General features: G+C 42.2%; 1 protein-coding gene across 1 annotated transcript in view; it reads left to right on the top strand.

Moving 5' to 3' along the window:
* The first annotated feature begins 3,642 nt into the window (after positions 1–3,642).
* Positions 3,643–19,553, top strand: part of LOC133128840 (cholesterol 24-hydroxylase-like) — a 28,802-nt gene continuing 12,891 nt past the window's right edge. The window contains 6 exon segments of the mRNA XM_061242647.1: positions 3,643–3,934; positions 3,988–4,130; positions 11,084–11,265; positions 11,618–11,695; positions 14,396–14,477; positions 17,558–17,631. Coding sequence (XP_061098631.1) covers positions 3,643–3,934; positions 3,988–4,130; positions 11,084–11,265; positions 11,618–11,695; positions 14,396–14,477; positions 17,558–17,631 — 851 coding nt within the window.

Consider the following 19,553-nt stretch of genomic DNA (forward strand, 5'->3'; position numbering starts at 1 on the left):
CCTTTTACTAAAGAGTGGCTTCCGTCTGGCCACTCTACCACACAGGCCTGATTGGTGGATCGCTGCAGAGATGGTTGTCCTCCTGGAAGGTTCTCCTCTCTCCACAGAGGAATGTTGGAGCTCTGACAGAGTGACCATCGGGTTCTTGGTCACCTCCCTGACTAAATGGTAAATGGTTGGCATTTATATAGCGCCTTTATCCAAAGCGCTGTACAATTGATGCTTCTCATTCACCCATTCCTACACACACTCACACACCAACGGTGATTGGCTGCCATGCAGGGCGCCGACCAGCTCGTCAGGAGCATTTGGGGGTTAGGTGTCTTGCTCAGGGACACTTCGACACAGCCCGGGCCGAGGATCGAACCGGCAACTCTCCGACTGCCAGACGACTGCTCTTACGGCCTAAGCCATGTCACCCCCCCTAAGGGACTAAGGCCGTTCTCCCCCGATTGCTCAGTTTAGATTGGCGGCCAGCTCTAGGAAGAGTCCTGGTGGAGGCCACTGTGCTCATTGGGACCTTCAAAGCAGCAGAAATTTTTCGGTACCCTTCCCCATATTTGTGCCTCGAGACAATCCTCTCTCGGAGGTCTACAAACAATTCCTTTGACTTCATGCTTGGTTTGTGCTCCGACATGCACTGTCAACTGTGGGACCTTATATAGACAGGTGTGTGCCTTTCCAAATCATGTCCAATCAACTGAATTTACCACAGGTGGACTCCAATTAAGCTGTAGAAACATCTCAAGGTTGATCAGTGGAAACAGGATGCACCTGAGCTCAATTTTGAGCTTCATGGCAAAGGCTGTGAATACTTATGTACATGTGATTTCTTAGTTTTTTATTTTTAATAAATTAGCAAAAATCTCAAAAAAACATTTTTCACGTTGTCGTTATGGGGCATTGTGTGTAGAATTTGGAGGAAAAAAATTAATTTAATCAATTTTGGAATAAGGCTGTAACATAACAACATGTGGAAAAAGTGAAGGGCTGTGAATACTTTCCGGATGCACTGTATATTCGACCCATTCCCATAAGTCAGTTACACTTGGTAGTATGCCCAGAACATTAGGATACAAGAAAAGGAGAAGGCATGCCTGGTAAATGTTGTTTTGAAAAAACGCACACAGAACTTGCTTGCTGACTGGAATTCAGACACATTTAATCAGTGTCCATTAAATGCATGGGACATACAGTGTAAGTAATTTGTATGCCTTTTCAAATTTAGAAGCTGATCATGTTCAAATCAAATGATTGCATCACAGCACCATCTGCTGTTGTACTCTTAGTAATACAGTAATATGAATTTAACCCCATCCCTGGAACCCTCTGGTGGGGCTTTAGTCGGGCTTTTTCCCTGATGTGTAGATCACCAAGGTGAATTGGCCTTTCTAAGCCAGCCCAAAATCCCTCCCACCAAGCTCAGTCTAAGACATGTGACCTTGGATTACTTCACTTTGTTTCATTGAAAAAACAGACAGCCAACAAATAGCCTTTCATTTCCTAATGTCCACCAAGAATATAATCATATAAAACTTTCAAACACGATTTATATGATTATATTTCTCATTTATTTCTTATTTATTTATTTTGCAGGGCAGGTCTCAGTGGGATGCTTCACTCACTCCTAATTGGCCAAACAACATATACAACCTAACTGGCCAAATTTGATGAACAAGACATACAACAATCACAATATACAGTCATTCAAAGAAATCAAGAATTAGAAGAACACATCATGCCACAATTGCAATGTCATGTATTGAACTTAAAATACATCTGTTCATCCTGAAGAAAACTTAGCAAGTTTGTGCTCAGAGAGATCTTAGCTATTTTCTCTCAGTATCATTTGAGGGTTGTTCAAAGAGCACTGCCTTTAGGACCACTTGGTTGTACAACACTTTCTACATTTCTCTACATTACTGTGGGTGGCCCTCCTTTTGTGGTGGTTAATTACCCTAAGTCAGAGTATAGTGGGATACATCAAATACATTCGCACCAGGCACCAGAGCAAATGGTTTCCGAAAGATCCAGGAAAGCCAATAATCCATCATGGATGACCGAAGGAGAACAACCACAACAACAACCTCCAGATGCAGGATTGCACCATTACCTAAACCAAGAATCCCAAAGTCCACACACATGCCCCATGCTCACCCAAACGTTGTTTGATTAAACTGAACAGTCATTGTTTATAAGAAAGAAACCAACCCCACGCCACATCTGCTCAAAGACCCATCTCCAGCCCCCGCACTGCGTCTTCCACCTGCTATACCTACACTTCAGACTCCAGCCCAGTATCAGGCTCCGGCCCTTGTGTTGTCTTCAACTCCGGCCTTCTCCAGGTCCTGTAAGTTCTTAGCGCTTTTTTGTTTCTTGTGCTCACCGTTGTCTGTCTGTTAGTTCTCTCACTTCATTCATTCATTTTACCTGTGCCCCATTTAGTGTCTCTACCTCCCACACCACATATGTACTTCCTTCCATTCATTCATCTCACCTGTTTCTTATTGTCTGTTCTATTTATGTTATGTTCCTGTGTTCTGACCTGTGTTAGTTTATCATTGTTTATTATCATTATTCTTGTAATTTATTTTTCATATTCATGTCTGGTGTTGTTTATATTCATTATTCTTTGCACTTGTCTTCCCCTGTGATGTCTGAGTCTGAATGTTTACTAGCCCAGTCACTCCCCTGTCTATGTGCCCCGTAACTACTTTACGGTAGTTCCGGGGTTCAACCTTCCTTCCAATCTTGCATTCCTTACTTCCTGCTTTCTCTCCATTTCATGTTTGTACATAGCACTAATATACTAATCCCAACTAACATAGGAGTTGTACAGTACTAATTATACTAACACACTAATATGTTTGTCAAACTAACAAACTAACATTCACTAGTTTTGGGTATTTGTAATTTAAATCACTTAACTAACTTACTAACGCATCTCCAGTTTCAATTCTGTTCTGTAACTCCGCCTCCCTATTCTATCACTGATTACTTGGTGAGTTTCAGCGAAGAGTTCGCACCTGTCTCTCCTTATCTGTGCATCTCCTGATTCTCTGCAATTGTCTACTCCCTAGTCCGGAGCCGTTTGTATTACATGTGTGTCTTCGTGAATCCAGTCTGTGTTTTCGTTTCCCCCTCGTTATTGTGCTATTACCCTTTCATGTGCCTCACCTGATGTTTATTTGTTAGACCGCCCTCACTCCCATGCCCCGCCTAGTTTGTCTCATTCCCCTGTGTATTTATAAATGTCCTTTTCAGTTGCACCCTGCTAGTTCGTCTTGTCCTGTTTTTTGAGTCCCGAGCCCTTTTTTCCTTCCCCCAGTTCTAGCCTCCTTATTCCCGAGCCTTGTTTCCTGAGCCTTGTTTGATTTCCCGTGCCTTGTTTGTTTGCCCTTGTCGTGTTTCTGTTTGGATTTCCCATGTTTGACCCCTGCCTGCTTCCCTGGTCTCTTCTTTGGTTATTGTGGATATCTGTACCTCTGCCTTGTTAGACTGGCCCCCTGGTTTTTGACCCTGGCCTGTTTTTTGGACTCTGCTCTGTCTGCCCCTGCTCTTGCTATTAAACCATTTTTTCTTCACCCCTGTCTGCTTTTGGTTCCTCTGTTCCCCTCGGCATAACAGAGCGAACAAGCCAGCATGGAACCAGCGGACTCCTCCCTCCCCTTGGATATAGCGTACGACACATCTGTCCACTTGGCCCACATGTGGAGGCTGGAGCAGATCACTGCACAGCTCGCAGCTATCCATGCTATCCAGGCCAAGCTCCTTGGACCACGCCATATCCAACTCCCTTTCCCATCCCTTATCCACTCTCCCACTCCATTCCTGACCCGGCTTCCAGAACCACACCAGTTCCAGCTTTCACTTATATCCCAGTACCTGTCTCTGGTTTCCGAGCCCCATCTGCCCGAGGACTGCCCGTCTCCAGGTTCCGAGCCCCGTCTGCCCGAGGACTGCCCGTCTCCGGGTTCCGAGCCCCAGAAAGTGTTGTACAACCAAGTGGTACTAAGGGCAGTGTTCTGAGCCACTTCTGGCCGGAGAAGCGCCGTCTCGGGCCCCCGAGCCTCTTCATCCTGGAGAAGCCCCGTCTCGGGCCCCCGAGCCTCTTCCGCTCTAGGACCTTGGTCTGGCCCATGTCCGGCCCAGTCCCAATATGTCTCTTTAGAGGAAAAATGGAACCAGTCGTTATTAAATAATGTCCATGGTGTAGTCCTTATTCACAAACCCAGTATATCGATAACTTCCCTCATCAATCACACCATAGTGATTACAAACTCATGAAGCCACTGGTCAGCAAAGCCACTATCTGTCACTATCGTTCTGATAGAGCATCTTAATGTCCAAGTCTTGCCCCTCCTCCACTCCACAAGATACTGGTGGGAGAGTAGGGGTAGAATCTTATAGATAATGCCCATATGGTACTTTAATTGAGAGTATAACAATTTATCCACCCTGACCTCTTTCTCACCATGCACAAATTTCACAAACTTATCAGCATGGCTGGTAAAAAAAATAAGTCTGTCACATCTGTGCCCTTTGCCTGTTGTATTTTATTTTTGTCGGCGTGTCTGTGTTTCTCTCTGTGTTTTTCTTCATCCCCTGCGTTCTGTCTTTTCTATCCCACTTTGCATTCCGTAGTTCTGTTCCTGTTCATCATTTGTTTCTCCTGTCCTCTATATAGTGTCTACGCCTCCCTCTCCTTATAGGCATTTCCTTCCTGTCATTCCATCATGTCTCTCTCCTGCTGCTCATTGTCTGTTAATCTGTTTTGTAATTAAGCCCGCCTGTTTGCTCTTTTCCTTTGCTAGTTCGTCTATTCCTGTTTCCGATTCTGTTCTTGTTTATTCTTTTCCCCGTTCTAGCCTATATTTTTCCGACCCGTTTTTCTCAGTCTGTTTTTCTGTACATTGTTTTTTTGGATTTCCTGGTTTGATCTTTGCTTGGTTTTGGACTCCCTGTGTTGCTGGATTTCGTATTTTGTACTTTTGCCTGTTTTCATGAGCCTACCTGCTTAGATTAGGCTTATGCAAACTGGATAGCTGGAAATAGTGTAAAAGGAGACTTGACATGAGCGAAGGTGACTTGGAGAGCGAAGCTTGTCAATTTTTAGTAAAAGATCTAAAAAGACCAAATGGAGCAGGACATTGTGTTGCTGTACTTAGGAAAAATCCCAGACCGAAGAGTAGATAGTATTCAAACTTTAATACCAGATTGAGAGGGAAACGCATGCCCTTCACTCACTACCTTGTGGATGATTGGAAAGGTACAATATAGTATGTGTTTTGCCCACCGTTCTCTAGACATCAAGTACACAGGATAAGACCATTCCAGTCGATCGGTATGATAAAAGGTCCACAATGCATCAGAAGGCTGGGATGAAGGGGTACTGAGAGCAAATATCAACAGGTGAGTCACAACTGTGGATTGCTGTAATGCATAAGAAATGCGGGTGATCTGTCCCTGTTGCACCCTACATCCAGTAGCACTGAAGTCATCATCTATGTGGGAGGAAAAAAACCCTTTTCTACAGAGGAAGGTGCATGGGCATGTAAATTGGGCATGTACAGTACATACTCATCACTGTATTCACACTCCATCTTAATTCAGACTATCACTTGCTGCATAACACACCAACAATATCTACCTGTATCACAATAGTAAAGATTAAATTATTCTTATATCGCTAATGGACCAACCCTTTAAACCAGTGGTCCTCAATCCTGGTCCTGGAGAGCCACATGGTGTGCTGGTTTTTATTTTTACCTTAATAACAACAACCAATTCAGACCCAAGAAACCAGGTGGTGAGTTAACTGTGTAATTAGCTGCTTTATTTGATCAATTAAAATCTGAGTAACAACAAAAGCCGGCTCTCCAGGAGTGAGGACCACTGCTTTAAACACATCCACACAGACACCCAGAAAGGGCTGGTGTAGGTTCAGGCTTTTGTTCCAACCAAGCAGATACACACCTGACTCTACTAATCACCCACACCAGCCCTTTCTGGGTAGGATTGAGTACCACTAATATAGCTGGACCAGGGGTGCACAACTCCGGTCCTTAAGGGCCGGTTTGCATACTGGTTTGTGTTCCAACCAACTGCCTTGTTTTTAGTTTGTGACAGCTCTATAGATTACCCTGGTTCAAGCCTGTACTTGAACACAGTAAAATCATTAGGAAACATTTGCAGTCTGCAGCTGTATCCAGTACTCATACGCATGTCAGATAACAAATAATTAAGACCAGAAGTTGGCACAAAATCCTGAAATGACCTATCTCCTGCAAAATACTAACCATATAAAATACTAACCTAAAAACATTTTAAGGTTAATCTGTGTAACGTTTAAAGACTTTCCTGTTTAAAATCTACATTCTTTCTAGGCTACACTAGATAGAAACCGAAGGTTGGCATGTCACAACTGACCTCACATAGATGGTAGTGGTAAGCTTTGCCTGAATGTGATTACAATTACAAACCACACTCACAAAATGCACAAGTTACAACACATATCATACACCAACCTGTCAAGACAGATAATCACCCCAAGACTTTAATTAAATGTATTTCCTTTATTTTTTGACTTTATTATTTTTGCCAGAAAGCTTCAAGGCGAGTACAGTGAAGATTTTTTTATTCTGATGTTTAAGGGGATTATTAATCACATGACACATTGACAATCAATCATAACATGTATTAAGCCCCCCCCCCCCCCCCCCGATGTCAATAATAACTCTCTTTATGTATGTTCAAATAGTTCATAAGAATCACGGTGTGCCCTTGCCAGTGATCCTGAAATGTGACAAGGCCCCAAGAGCGGAGTGACATGGCGCAACAGAACAAAAAGCACCAGAGCAGAAGGCACCAGTGCAAAGGGCATCAGAAAGATCCAGGAAAGCCAATAATGCATCATGAATGACACAGGGAAACAACAAGAACAACACCCAGATGCAGGATTGCACTGTAACCTCCCGTTAAGCAAGAAGACCAAAGTCGACATACATCACGCCCACCCTAACTTTGATTAAACATTAAACATTTATTAAACTGACAGAGTCTTCAGGGCCCTGTGATGCTGGCGTAGCATGAGAATAAATTATTCTGAACCTATGCTGGCCTTATGTTTTCCATCCTTCCTTCTGTCTTGATTCCTGAGTCAAGTTCCACTACACTCCCATTTGGATATTTACATTTCCAGCTAGCTTATCATGACCTTAACTGTAACTTGCTCAACCCATTTGAACTGCTGTGGTAGATTTCTCATTACATATCTGTTATATCCATTCTACAGTACCTTTACTTTACACTTTGCTGAGGGCCACTGGAGGATGGGCTCTCCTTCTATAGCCAAGTTTCTCACAAAATTTTGGAGAAGGGTCTGGCTGCACTGCTCTTAAAGTCATTAAAAAGGTTTTCCGACAACAGGTCATTCAGCCCAACTTCGCTCATCATTTCAATTTAAGTTATTTATTTATTTATTTATTTATTTTAGTTTGATAAATTAACTTAATAATTTGAAGGGCACAAGTATACCATCAAGACAAAAGCCATAAAATATGAGAGTAATTATTCATGGCACAGACAGACAGTCATGAACAGATGGCCGGACATTCTCCTTCAGGATTTTTTGGTAGACAGCTGAATTCATGGTTCCATTTATCACAGCCAGTCTTCCAGGTCCTGAAGCAGCAAAACCGCCCCAGACCATCACACTACCACCACCATATTTTACTGTTGGTATGATGTTCTTTTTCTGAAATGCGGTGTTACTTTTACGCCAGATGTAATGGGACACACACCTTCCAAAAAGTTCAAGTTTTGTCTGGTCAGACCACAGAGTATTTTCCCAAAAGTCTTGGGGATCATCAAGATAATTTCTGGCAAAATTGAGACGAGCCTTAATGTTCTTTTTGCTCAGCAGTGGTTTTCGTCTTGGAACTCTGCCATGCAGGCCATTTTTGCCCAGTCTCTTTCTTATGGTGGAGTCATGAACACTGACCTTATCTGAGGCAAGTGAGGCCTGCAGTTCTTTGGATGTGGTTGTGAGGTCTGTGACCTCTTGGATGAGTCGTCGCTGCGCTCTTGGGGTAATTTTGGTTGGCCGGCCACTCCTGGGAAGGTTCACCACTGTTCCATGTTTTCGCCATTTGTGGATAATGGCTCTCACTGTGGTTCACTGGAGTCCCAAAGCTTTAGAAATGGCTTTATAACATTTTCCGGACTGATAGATCTCAATTACTTTCTTTCTCATTTGTTCCTGAATTTCTTTAGCTCTCGGCATGATGTCTAGCTTTTGAGGATCATTTGGTCTACTTCACTTTGTCAGACAGGTCCTATTTAAGTGATTTCTTGATTGAGAACAGGTGTGGCAGTAATCAGGCCTGGGTGTGCCTACAGAAATTGAACTCAGGTTTGATAAACCACAGTTAAGTTATGTTTTAACAGGGGGGGCAATCACTTTTTCACACAGGGCCATGTACACACATTTTTTTCTCCCTTAATAATAAAAACCTTCATTTAAAAACTGCGTTTTGTGTTTACTTGGGAGCCGCGGTGGCGCAACAGGCTAAGACGCAGCAGACTTGCGGTTGCAGTTCGCTGCAGTTGCACACCGGGGACCAGGGTTCGATTCTCGGGCCTGCCAAAAGCCAAGTTTGGCCGGCTCACGTGGGGCAGCAATAATTGGCTCGCTGCTCCAGAGGGAGGGACTTGGCAGGGTTATTAGATCGCCGCACAATAAGCACCTCGGGCGCCTTGGAATCATGGCAACGGGCACGAGACGAGACAGCTTGAAGAAGGCGTGTCGCTCTCATTCGGGCTGCCGAGGGATGGGGTACGGGCGGTACATCTAATACGACTACCTCCAATTGAATCAGACGAGGTACAATTGGCTACCAAATTGGGAGAAAAAGGGAAAAATCTGAAAAAAAAAAAAAAGTGTGACAAAGAAATAAGAAATCAGGACTTTTTCGCACCACTGTAGGTTATGTTGTTTTTGTGTTGGTGCGTTTTGTTTGTTGGTGCGCTATTTTTTATTGAAAATGTCAGCCAATTGCAGAAAATAGTGAATTACACCAGTAATCAGTAAAGTGATGGTGCTTCTGGCAAATCAACCCTGTTTGGAAAGTCATTTAAGACACCATGACAAAGATATTAAAATAATCTAAATAAAACATGACATGCCACAGAAGGCATATTGCCAGTTGGCGTAGCGGGATGAGGTGTGATACCACAAGCTGAGGTGCTGGGTTCTTGCACCCATTTGGCAAAAATTATATATACAGTTAGATAATTCCGTTTGTAAGTTTTTAATTCTATTAATACGATTCCCACCAGTCATGATTAATGCTGGTGTTTTATTCATAAAGAACACTAATTTCACTCATAACGCAGACAAGCAGTCGCTGAATAATCGATCCTGGAGCCTTCGAAGGGCCTAGTAATGCCGCACATAGAAGCTATCCCTTAAGCAGCCTCCTAAGGGATAGTTTGGGAAACACTACAAGAAAAGTAAACTACTTTTGTAAGAGATACTGTTATCGGGAAACGTGGCCTACATAATGAATAATTAACCAGACTGTGGACTTGGGCATGCTCAGGGTTTTGGGCAATGTTCCTGATTGTTTTTTTCTGGACTGCTGTCTTACTTGTGTTGTCACAACTCCCACAATAAACAAAGGCAATTGAAAAGTTTAAAAACAAGACTAGACATCAACAGCTTTCTTCTGAATTCACTAAGGACACAAATTAATAATGAAACACATCTGTGAAACCAATTCAATAAATATGTGTGGTACCTTAAAATGGGGGGACCATGTACAAAAGGTGCTGTCATTTCTAAACAGTTCATCCAATATGGATGAAAATACCCTCAAATGAAAGCTGACAATCTGAACGTCAAGCCTATTCTTAGTGTATCATTTCAAACTCAAACAGTCAAATGAATTATGGCACTCACTGTAGGTCACTATCCTTATAGACACCATGCCTATAGTCTCAGGCTTAAACAGCCAATAATGCTTATCCGGAACTGTCCTGCTTTATTTCTTTTTCTTTTTGCTTAATCTGAATGTGTGACCTAAGGTGTAGGGGAGACCAAGACACAAACTACCACTAAACATGGGGATTTTACGTATTGCATTTGCACAAGAATGATGGGTTTGTTTTCACTAATGTATTATTGCAACGTACTTCTCATATGTGAGTGGCTGGACGATTTGAAAGATAAATCAAGAGTTATTAACAAATCTTTTTTTAGCACCATGAAAGTAATACTTTTGAAAGTAAGTATTTTTAGAATAACTGATGATATGTGACTGCAAAAAGAATTATTTAAATCACTTTCTTGTGAGTTATAAGACTGTATACAGGTGCAGCTCACAAAATTAGAATATCGTGTTAAAATTCATTTTTTCAAATTTTTCAAATTCAAAAAGTGAAACTTTCATATATTCTAGATTCATTACACATAAAGTGAAATATTTCAAGCCTTTTTTTTTTTTTTTTAATCTTGATGATTAAGGTTTACATCTCATGAAAATCCAGTATCTAAAAATATTAGAATATTACATAAAACCAATCAAAAAAGGTCCCATCAGTGAGGCTCAGTCTGCGGCGCTTTGATGACTAGTTGCGGCTCTTCAGTCTTACATAAAACATTTTTTTTTTTTAAACCCTTACAAAAAATATGTGTCAGCAGAAGCCTTTTCGTCGTTTCTCAATTCCAATAGTGACATCGATAAAGCCCCCATTTCCCATCATTCGAAACAACTAAATATTATTAATCTCACCGCGCACCAGGCTGCAACTGCAAACACCCCGCCACTATTTTAGCCTGATAAATTAAGAAACCCAAATTAAAATAGACTAACGTTAATCCAGTTTTGCGTCTTGCAAAATCAAACCAAGCGCATTTTTGGAGACAACCTCACACATTTCATCTGCAAAGAACTATACGGAATGGTCATTTTCCTGATCACTAGTGGTCGACTAAACCGGTTTATGATGTAAGCGTCAACATTAGCGTGTTGCGATAAAAAAAAAAAAAAAACGCTTGAGTGTACTGCGCCTTCCGTGAAAGTGCCGGAGAACAGAAATGGATTTGGTGAAGAACATTGCTTTGTGGTGCTCACCAGCGGGGTGGTCTGGCCTCGCGATACTATTTGTTTCTGCTGTGTTTGCCATTGCGTTTGTCATGTTCTGTCTATATGTCCAATATATTCATATGAAATATGATCATATACCCGGACCTCCCAGAGACAGGTAAACTCACGGCTCTGTATATTATTTTAAATATACTGTAGCGTTCTGAAAGGATCCACTAAAATAATATATCTAATGATATAATTCTTATGAGCACATCATGCACCATTTATTAATTATATTTATTATATTTATTGCATTGCCTACCTGAAATGAATTCAGACCGATTTAAGCTATGCCAAATGGATCTGTGGCACATCGCTTTACTGTATCTGAAGTTAAGCCGTGTCGAAACAGTGGGCATTATGTTGACAATTCATGTTAAAGTACATATTATAAGCAATAATGACCTATTAAATCTTGAAAGATTTACTCGTTGCTTTGACTAATTACTTTTGCGAACCTCTTGTAGTTTTCTGTTTGGACACATCGCCATGTTGCAGAAAGTGATGCGCGACGATGGACTTGTGCACGATACATTTTTGGAATGGTGAGCAACATGTTCCCGAAGAGACTTACTGCGTTCACGTCACATAGGAGAAAGCGGAACGATGGTTGTCGAATGACAGTTTATTCCATATCTCTCATGTCCAATTTTCGTTTTCCCACTAGATGCCTGTTTTTCAGAACCTGTTCGATTTTTATTTTACAAGTTGAACTAAGCCTTGTTGATAGGGGATCACCTGATCAGAAACAAGCAAGCCTGCTGTAAATCACATTGCACACCCGCATACACACCCTCTTTCACCTCAGATTACAACAGACCAGTTTCAGGTCAATTGTGTACGCTGTGAACAAATCAAAACGTTTATGATTTAAAAGAACAATATGTGGGCTATCAGTGGATATTCTTATTGACTGAGAAAGTTGTTGTATCAAGCTAGCATGACCTTGCAAATCATGGCCGAGTAGGCGAGGTTGATTGTCACACATAAATGGGGTACGTTGTTACACGTCACATATGCTTGACATACAGATGCAATCAACCAAAAACAAACATACAAACTAAAACAATTAACTTAGTGTAGTACCAGTTAAAAAAATCGAGCATTTCCTATTTTTATTGACGGAGATGCGCAGGTCAGCCGAGACCGGATCCAGCATGACTGGATGACAAACCGAGGTGCGTAAAGTCATTTGAATAAAAACAACCGGTTACATCTCGTATTAACCAAATCTTTAACAATAGAATGAGGAAACAAGTACCTGAATACATACAATTAATTTTAAAAAAATGTATTTATGTGAGTGACCTCACCCGTGGGTCGGTACTTTTCACGTTTCCGATGGAGTTTAATAAACATCATAAATAGCTGATAGACAGACTGAAGATATTCCTTGCAACATATTGCCACTGTTATGCAAGCAGTCTCTAAGCAATCTTTTTGTAAAATACAAAAAGTCTCACAACGGACCCCGATCTCCCCTATAAAAGATTTACAGTACGTGTTGCTATTAAAGCAGCACTAGTTAATTGGATTGAGAGGGCAGTTTTGAATATCACAGTCGAGTTTACATTTGTACTTATGAGGAGTGAAAGTATGTTTAATTGGGAGCATGAATGTTTAATTGAGGACAGTTTGATGGAATCTGAAGCGCAACCTGACACACCTGGCATTGTCCTGACACACAAAACATGCAGATACCCCTCCAGATCAATGGGCCTCATGCAAGAACATTTTCGTATTATCATAAATTTCGAGAGGGGTCTGGCTGCAGACTGAGGACACGTCCAACTCCTCCACACCTCCTCCAACACCTCCCATCACCTCCTAAACCTTCATTCAGGGGTGGGTAAACAGTCAGTTTACGACATAAAAGTAAAGCCATATAGTTAGATTATGCATCAAAATATAAACATGCTTTATTTGCAATGTAAATATTAACATCAATTACATTTAAGCAGTTGATACCTATTCTACAGACAATCGTAGGTGAATCACATGCTCGGATTCATAACGTTCCATGCAACAATAACATTAGCTAATGATGCTATCAGCATAGGTTAACGGTATTTGAGACATTGGCTGCCCCCGATACAATATCAATTTATCCAAAGCGCTGTACAATTGATGCTTCTCATTCACCCATTCATACACACACTCACACACCAACGGCGATTGGCTGCCATGCAAGGCACCGACCAGCTCGTCAGGAGCATTTAGGGGTTAGGTGTCTTGCTCAGGGACACTTTGACACAGCCGGGGTGGAGGATTGAACCGGCAACCCTCCGACTGCCAGACGACTGCTCTTACTGCCTGAGCCATGTGTGGTTGTATCTTGAGAGATCCCAAGGCAGAGACAAAAGCATTTGTCCATTACTGTATTTGAGGCGACATTGGCTCAGGCAGTAAGAGTAGTCATCTGGCAGTTGCAGGGTTTGATTCTGCCCTGGGTGTGTCGCAATGTCCTTCAGCAAGACACCTAACCCCTAAATGCTCCTGATGAGCTGGTTGGTGACTTGCATGGCAGCCAATCGCCGTTGGTGTGTGAGTTTCAAATCAAACTTGGACTCAGGACCCCATTTCGAGGAAGCACCAACAATGTTATGGCTCCCATGTTGCATTTCTTTTAATGTTCACTATGTTTGCCCAATCTTCACCAAATTTGGCACAGACAGCACTGATCATTCATCATTCATAGCTAGTTACTATCACAACAACAAATTAAAAGATTCCATTAAAACTTGATGAAAAAGTAAATTGTTACATTGCATGACAGCTTATTCCTGTGAAAAAGAATAATGCTCTCTCTATTATTGTTTTAATGTAATTATTATTGACATCACAAATTAATTATAGCATTATCATATTAAACATGGTTTTCTTAAGATCACAGCATATATTTTGTGTGACCTACAGATGTAAAAACAGCATGTCTTTGCCAAAGTAACATCTTTTCAACTCAATATAACAGACAGTCATTTTCTTCAGATGTGCCCTGTTACAGAGTAACAATGTGATTTCTGCCTGTGTTCGATATCGATTAGGCTATGTTAAATCTATAATAAGTCTATAATGGCCATGAGAGGCACAATACCATTTTTGCAAAACCTTGTCTAAAAGTACATCTGATAAGATAAGATGACCAAAAATGATTGACAGTAGCTCGACCTGACCTCAGCGCCAACTTATTATGTCACTATCTTAAAAATTAAAAAATAAACAATAATAATCTCTTTTTTTTCCAGGGCTGAAAAGTATGGGCCTGTTGTTCGGCTTAACTCCTTCCACACTGTTGTGTTACTTGTCTCAAGTCCGGAAAGCAACAAGGTAAATTGAAATGTCACTCTTTTGCGTACAAAATATTGTGAGCTGGAACTTAATTTTACTTTATTTAAGTAAATTTACTTAATTGAGTTAATATCAGTATAAATTAGCTTGGGAAAAGGCAAAGAACTGTCAATTCAAGAGATACTGCATATGATAATTGACCATCACAAGTCTGGCAAAAATACATACATAAATATAAACTGAAACGGACTCTGTGTTTTATAAGTAATGGTAAAGGTATAGTTCTATGGAGGAAGGATTTATTTTATTGTAAAGGCAAATAGTGTAGTGTAGCTGATAGGAAGTACAGTGCAGGCAGGAAGTAGCTAGAGCAGGAGAGATAGCGATGTATGGAAGAGGCATGATAGCATGACAATAAAGCTATGAGTGAGATATGTTACAACCTGACTAATCAGACACACCTGTGAAGCCATTTGTCCCACACATTGTGGTGCACTGTAATGGGGGGACACTGTATCCCATATTATATTATACATATTGCTGTAATTTCTGCATGAAACCAAAATCTATAAAAATTTGCTTTCATAAAATTGTGAATATATATAGTGATATACTGTATGTAGTGTGCGATCAAATATCTGAGGATACTCTTTTCCCTCAGGATCACCAGCTGAATAGCCCTGGTCTATATAGATTTCAGCCAGTGCTGAGAGTAAGCAGATTTGCAGGCATTTGGCACCCCTCAACTTGGAACCTCTTTCATGGTTCACTGTGACTTTTTGGAATTGTAAAATGTTCCCACTGCTCACAGTTTGCTCAGATAACATTGACCACTGGCAGACATGGTGTTACAGTAGTAATAATTTCAATTTGTAATATATCTGGTTTACTGCTGACATTTCAGTCTGTATGGATTTAGATTATCTCCAGATTTTAAAAAAAATGATTATTTAGTGCGAAGTAAAGACACGACCTTATACCAGTATTTAAACGTGTCACATTTTAGTGCATTGGGATACTGTAGGATCGTAATAATTATAAATGATATATGACAAATCACAACTGCAAAGAACTTACTTCGGGTGGATAAGGCTGCTGCCTACTGATGTTGAGGAATATGAATATTAGTCAGTGTTTTTCCATGTCCAAAAATTTGTGAAAACTGAACAAAATTGCTTAGCTTGCCAACATCATTAACATGAATAACCTGTGCAAACTAGCTAGCGTTATTGGAAACCCTATTACTGTAAGGTTACCACCAAACAGTTTTACAACAGTCAAGGTCGGATTTAACGTTTCATCGTTTCATGTTTGTAAAGTTACTTCGTTCCGCAGTTGAGTTGCCACCTGGAAGTATCTTAGCGATCTCTGTTTATAAACATTCTGATTTGTCCAATTATATCATTATAAATAATAATTATCTTCAACAAAAACACCAGTATGTCTCAGTTAGTAAGTATCTCACAAAATATTTCTGCCCTGACACAGCATAGGGAGTTGTGTGACTAGGATTAAGGGCAGAGGTGTCCAATCTTATCCTAAAAGGGCCAGTGTGGGTGCAGGTTTTTGTTTTAACCCAGCAGTAACACACCTGATTATACTAATGAACTAATCGTGGTCTTTAATCAAGACCTGGATGAGTAGAATCAGCTGTCTTAGTCCTGTGCTAAAACAACAACCTGCACACACACTGGCCCTTTCTGGATAAGATTGGACACCCTGATTTAGGGGTACAGCTCATAGTAATCGTAGAACATGACAAGATAAATCACAAGTTTAGTTTCAGTGTTTGGATAGTTCACTTTAGTCACTTTTGCTCTGTTTGTTTGTTTATTTGTTCTCAAAAAAAAAAAAAAAGGCCCTCGTCCTTATCTTTGTTGTACAGGTAGCAGTTGAAATTGTACTTCCCTCTAGGGTCTTTCAGCGAACTTATCCCTGGTTATGGGTATGCACTTTGTTATACGTCGCTCTGGATAAGAGCGTCTGCTAAATGCCAATAATGTAATGTTTCTTTCGACTAATAAAGTTTAAATTCTAATGCATCTAATGCTTTTATTACCCTACCCCTGTTGCAAACCATTTAATAGCTTTCTATTTTTGTGCAGATGATATGACTGTACTTCTTTGTATAGCCTACTTCCCACTGATTAGAATGGCATGCCACAACACTGTTAGGTTTCGTGTTTTCTATGTTTTGTATTCTGTCTATGTCGTTAGCATTTCCATGTTTTTGTTACCTCTGTGCACACCGTGGCCACCCTATCACTTCATTCATTCGTTTCACCTGTTTCACTTCCAGATTGTTTCCCACACCTGATTGCCACTCCCTCTCATTACCTGTATTATTGAAACCCCTTTGTTCAGTTCCCTACCAGATTATTATGTGTCAAGTCCATACGGTCCAGTGTTACCTGACTGATTTCTGTTTCGTCCCGTTTCGTCCTGTTCCGTCCCCAACTTCCGCATTTAGATTCTCCCGTCTGTGTGATTTTGACCCGCAGTGTTTCGATCCGTTTTTGTATATCGACTTTTGTTTCTGGATTCTGTTTTTGTCTGTTTAGTGTGCTTGTTATCGACCCTTCGCCTGTGACTACGATCGCATTTTTGATTATCTCTGATATACCTGTTGGCTTGGAGTATTGACCCATTGCCTGGACTTTGTATTACGAACTGCCTTATCCCTGCTGAATCTGTTTGGCTCTGGCTATTGACCCTCCCCTGTCTGACCTGCATCTTTATACTAAAGACTTTTATTATAAACTCTATGCCTTGGTCTCGCATAGGGGTCTCTTGTTCTACAGACCTGATAACAACAAAAATATGGTACTGTCAGATAATCCTTAATTGGCAATGAACTAACTAGTCAGCATGGATGACCTTGGAGGTGTGATGCAATTACTGTGGGATCAAAGAAGGGTCCAATGACTGAAATTCATGTGAGAAAACTGCTATGGAAAGAATTGTGGTGAACCTATTAGGATTGTAGGGTGTTGTGAATAAGCCTGTTGATTTAACCTTATATTAATCCAAGAAACAGTAAGACATATGAAATGAGTCCTGCGCACATCTTTAATCAATCTTTATATCAATTTCAGTCTTCCCTTTCTGTATAACTGCAGGAGATACTGATGTCTTCAAAGTACCCTAAGGATCCATTTGTCTACAAACGCCTTTTTAACCTGTTTGGAACAAGGTAATTCCCTAAGGGTCTACATGTTTACACACTTACAGACACATACAGAGCAGGATTTTCAAAGCAATTAGAAGTGAAAGACAGAGCTTTTAAATCACAACTCATGGATTTTAAATATAGTAGTATATCTCTTTTGGGGAATTGTATGAGATGTGTTCCTGGAGAACAATCAAACTTTGGTGTCAAATAAATAGTGCTCCAATGATTTCCTCTCCAATGAATCGCCACCTTAACTTGGTGGAGGGGTTTGTGTGTCCCGGTGATCCTGGGAGCTATGTTGTCAGGGGCACTAGTGTTAGCCCCCGGTAGGGTCTCCCAAGGCAAATTGGTCCCGGGGGAGGGGCCAGACTAAGAGCGATTCAAAGACATGATACGGCCACACAATGAGCCAGTTACCTCGCCCGGAAAAAGGGAAACCGGGGCCCCCTTCTGGAGCCAGACCCGAGAGGGGAGCTCGTTGGCGAGCGTCTGGTGGCTGGGCCTTATCCCATGGAGCCCGGCCGGGCACAGCCCAAACTGGTCACGTGGGGTTGCCGCCCTGTGGGCTCACCACCTGCAAGGGTCGGGTGCTTTGCCCAACGGGCAGTAGGCAAAGGCGGGGATCCGGGCGTGCTGATCCTCGGCGTCGCAGACTGGTTCTGGGGACGTGGAACGTCACCTCTCTGGTGGGGAAGGAACCGGAGCTAGTGCGGGAGGTGGAGCGGTACCAACTACATATAGTTGGGCTCACCTCCACGCACAGTACTGGTTCCGGAACCAAACTCCTGGAGAGGGGCTGGACTGGGGATACTCACAAGCCACCGGCTGAGCGCCACTGTGTTGGAGTTCCACCCGGGGAATGAGAGGGTCGCCTCTCTGCAACTACGTGTCGCTGGGGGGAAAGCTCTGACTGTCAATCGTGCTTATGCACCAAACGGCAGTTCAGAGTATCCGGCCTTCTTGGAGTCACTGGGCGGCATCCTGGAAAGGGTGCCACCGGGAGACTCCATAGTTCTGCTGGGCGACTTCAACGCTCACGTGGGCAATGACGGAGAAACCTGGAAGGGGGTGATTGGGAGGAATGGCCTGCCTGATCTGAACCCGAGCGGTGTCTTGCTATTGGACTTCTGTGCTGGTCATGGATTGTCGATAACAAACACCATGTTCGAGCATAAGGTACTACATAGGGTAAGTGTACTTGGTACCAGAGCACCTTAGGCCAAAGATCGATAATCGACTTTGTGGTCGTATCATTAGACCTGCGGCCGTATGTCTTGGACACTCAGGTGAAGAGAGGAGCAGAGCTGTCAACTGATCACCACCTGGTGGTGAGTTGGATCAAGTGGCCGGGAAGGCTGCCAGACAGACCCGGTAAACCCAAACATGTAGTGAGGGTGAACCCGCACAACACGTCCTCTGTGGAAGAGGCAGAGCCCGAAGACTCAGGGGAATCTGCACCTATATCTCTGGCGGAAGTTGCTGAGTTGCCGGGTGTGGATGAGATTCGCCCTGAGATGCTGAAGGCTCTGGACATTGTTGGGCTGTCTTGGCTGACACGCCTCTTAAGTGTCGCGTGGAGGTCAGGTACAGTACCTGCAGAGTGGCAGACCCGGGTGGTGGTCCCCATTTTCAAGAAGGGGGACCGGAGGGTGTGCTCCAATTATCGGGGTATCACACTCCTCAGCCTCCCTGGGAAAGCTTATTCTAGGGTGCAGGAAAGGAGGCTGTAAAACCCCACAGCTAACCCAATGACGGAATTTAGCGGGGGTCGAAGGGGGTTTTGCGTGCTTGTCCTTCTGGCGTTGCTGGGAGAACATTAGTTGGGTTAATTATTATCCTCCGTACAAGAACAGAGCACAATTATGTTTAAGAATATACTGGGTCCGTTGCCATGGGTCGGATATGGATTGACCTGCCCCATATCCCGCTTATAGCTGGCCAGA

Source organism: Conger conger, chromosome 5, assembly GCF_963514075.1.
Source record: "Conger conger chromosome 5, fConCon1.1, whole genome shotgun sequence".
Lineage (NCBI taxonomy): Eukaryota > Metazoa > Chordata > Actinopteri > Anguilliformes > Congridae > Conger > Conger conger.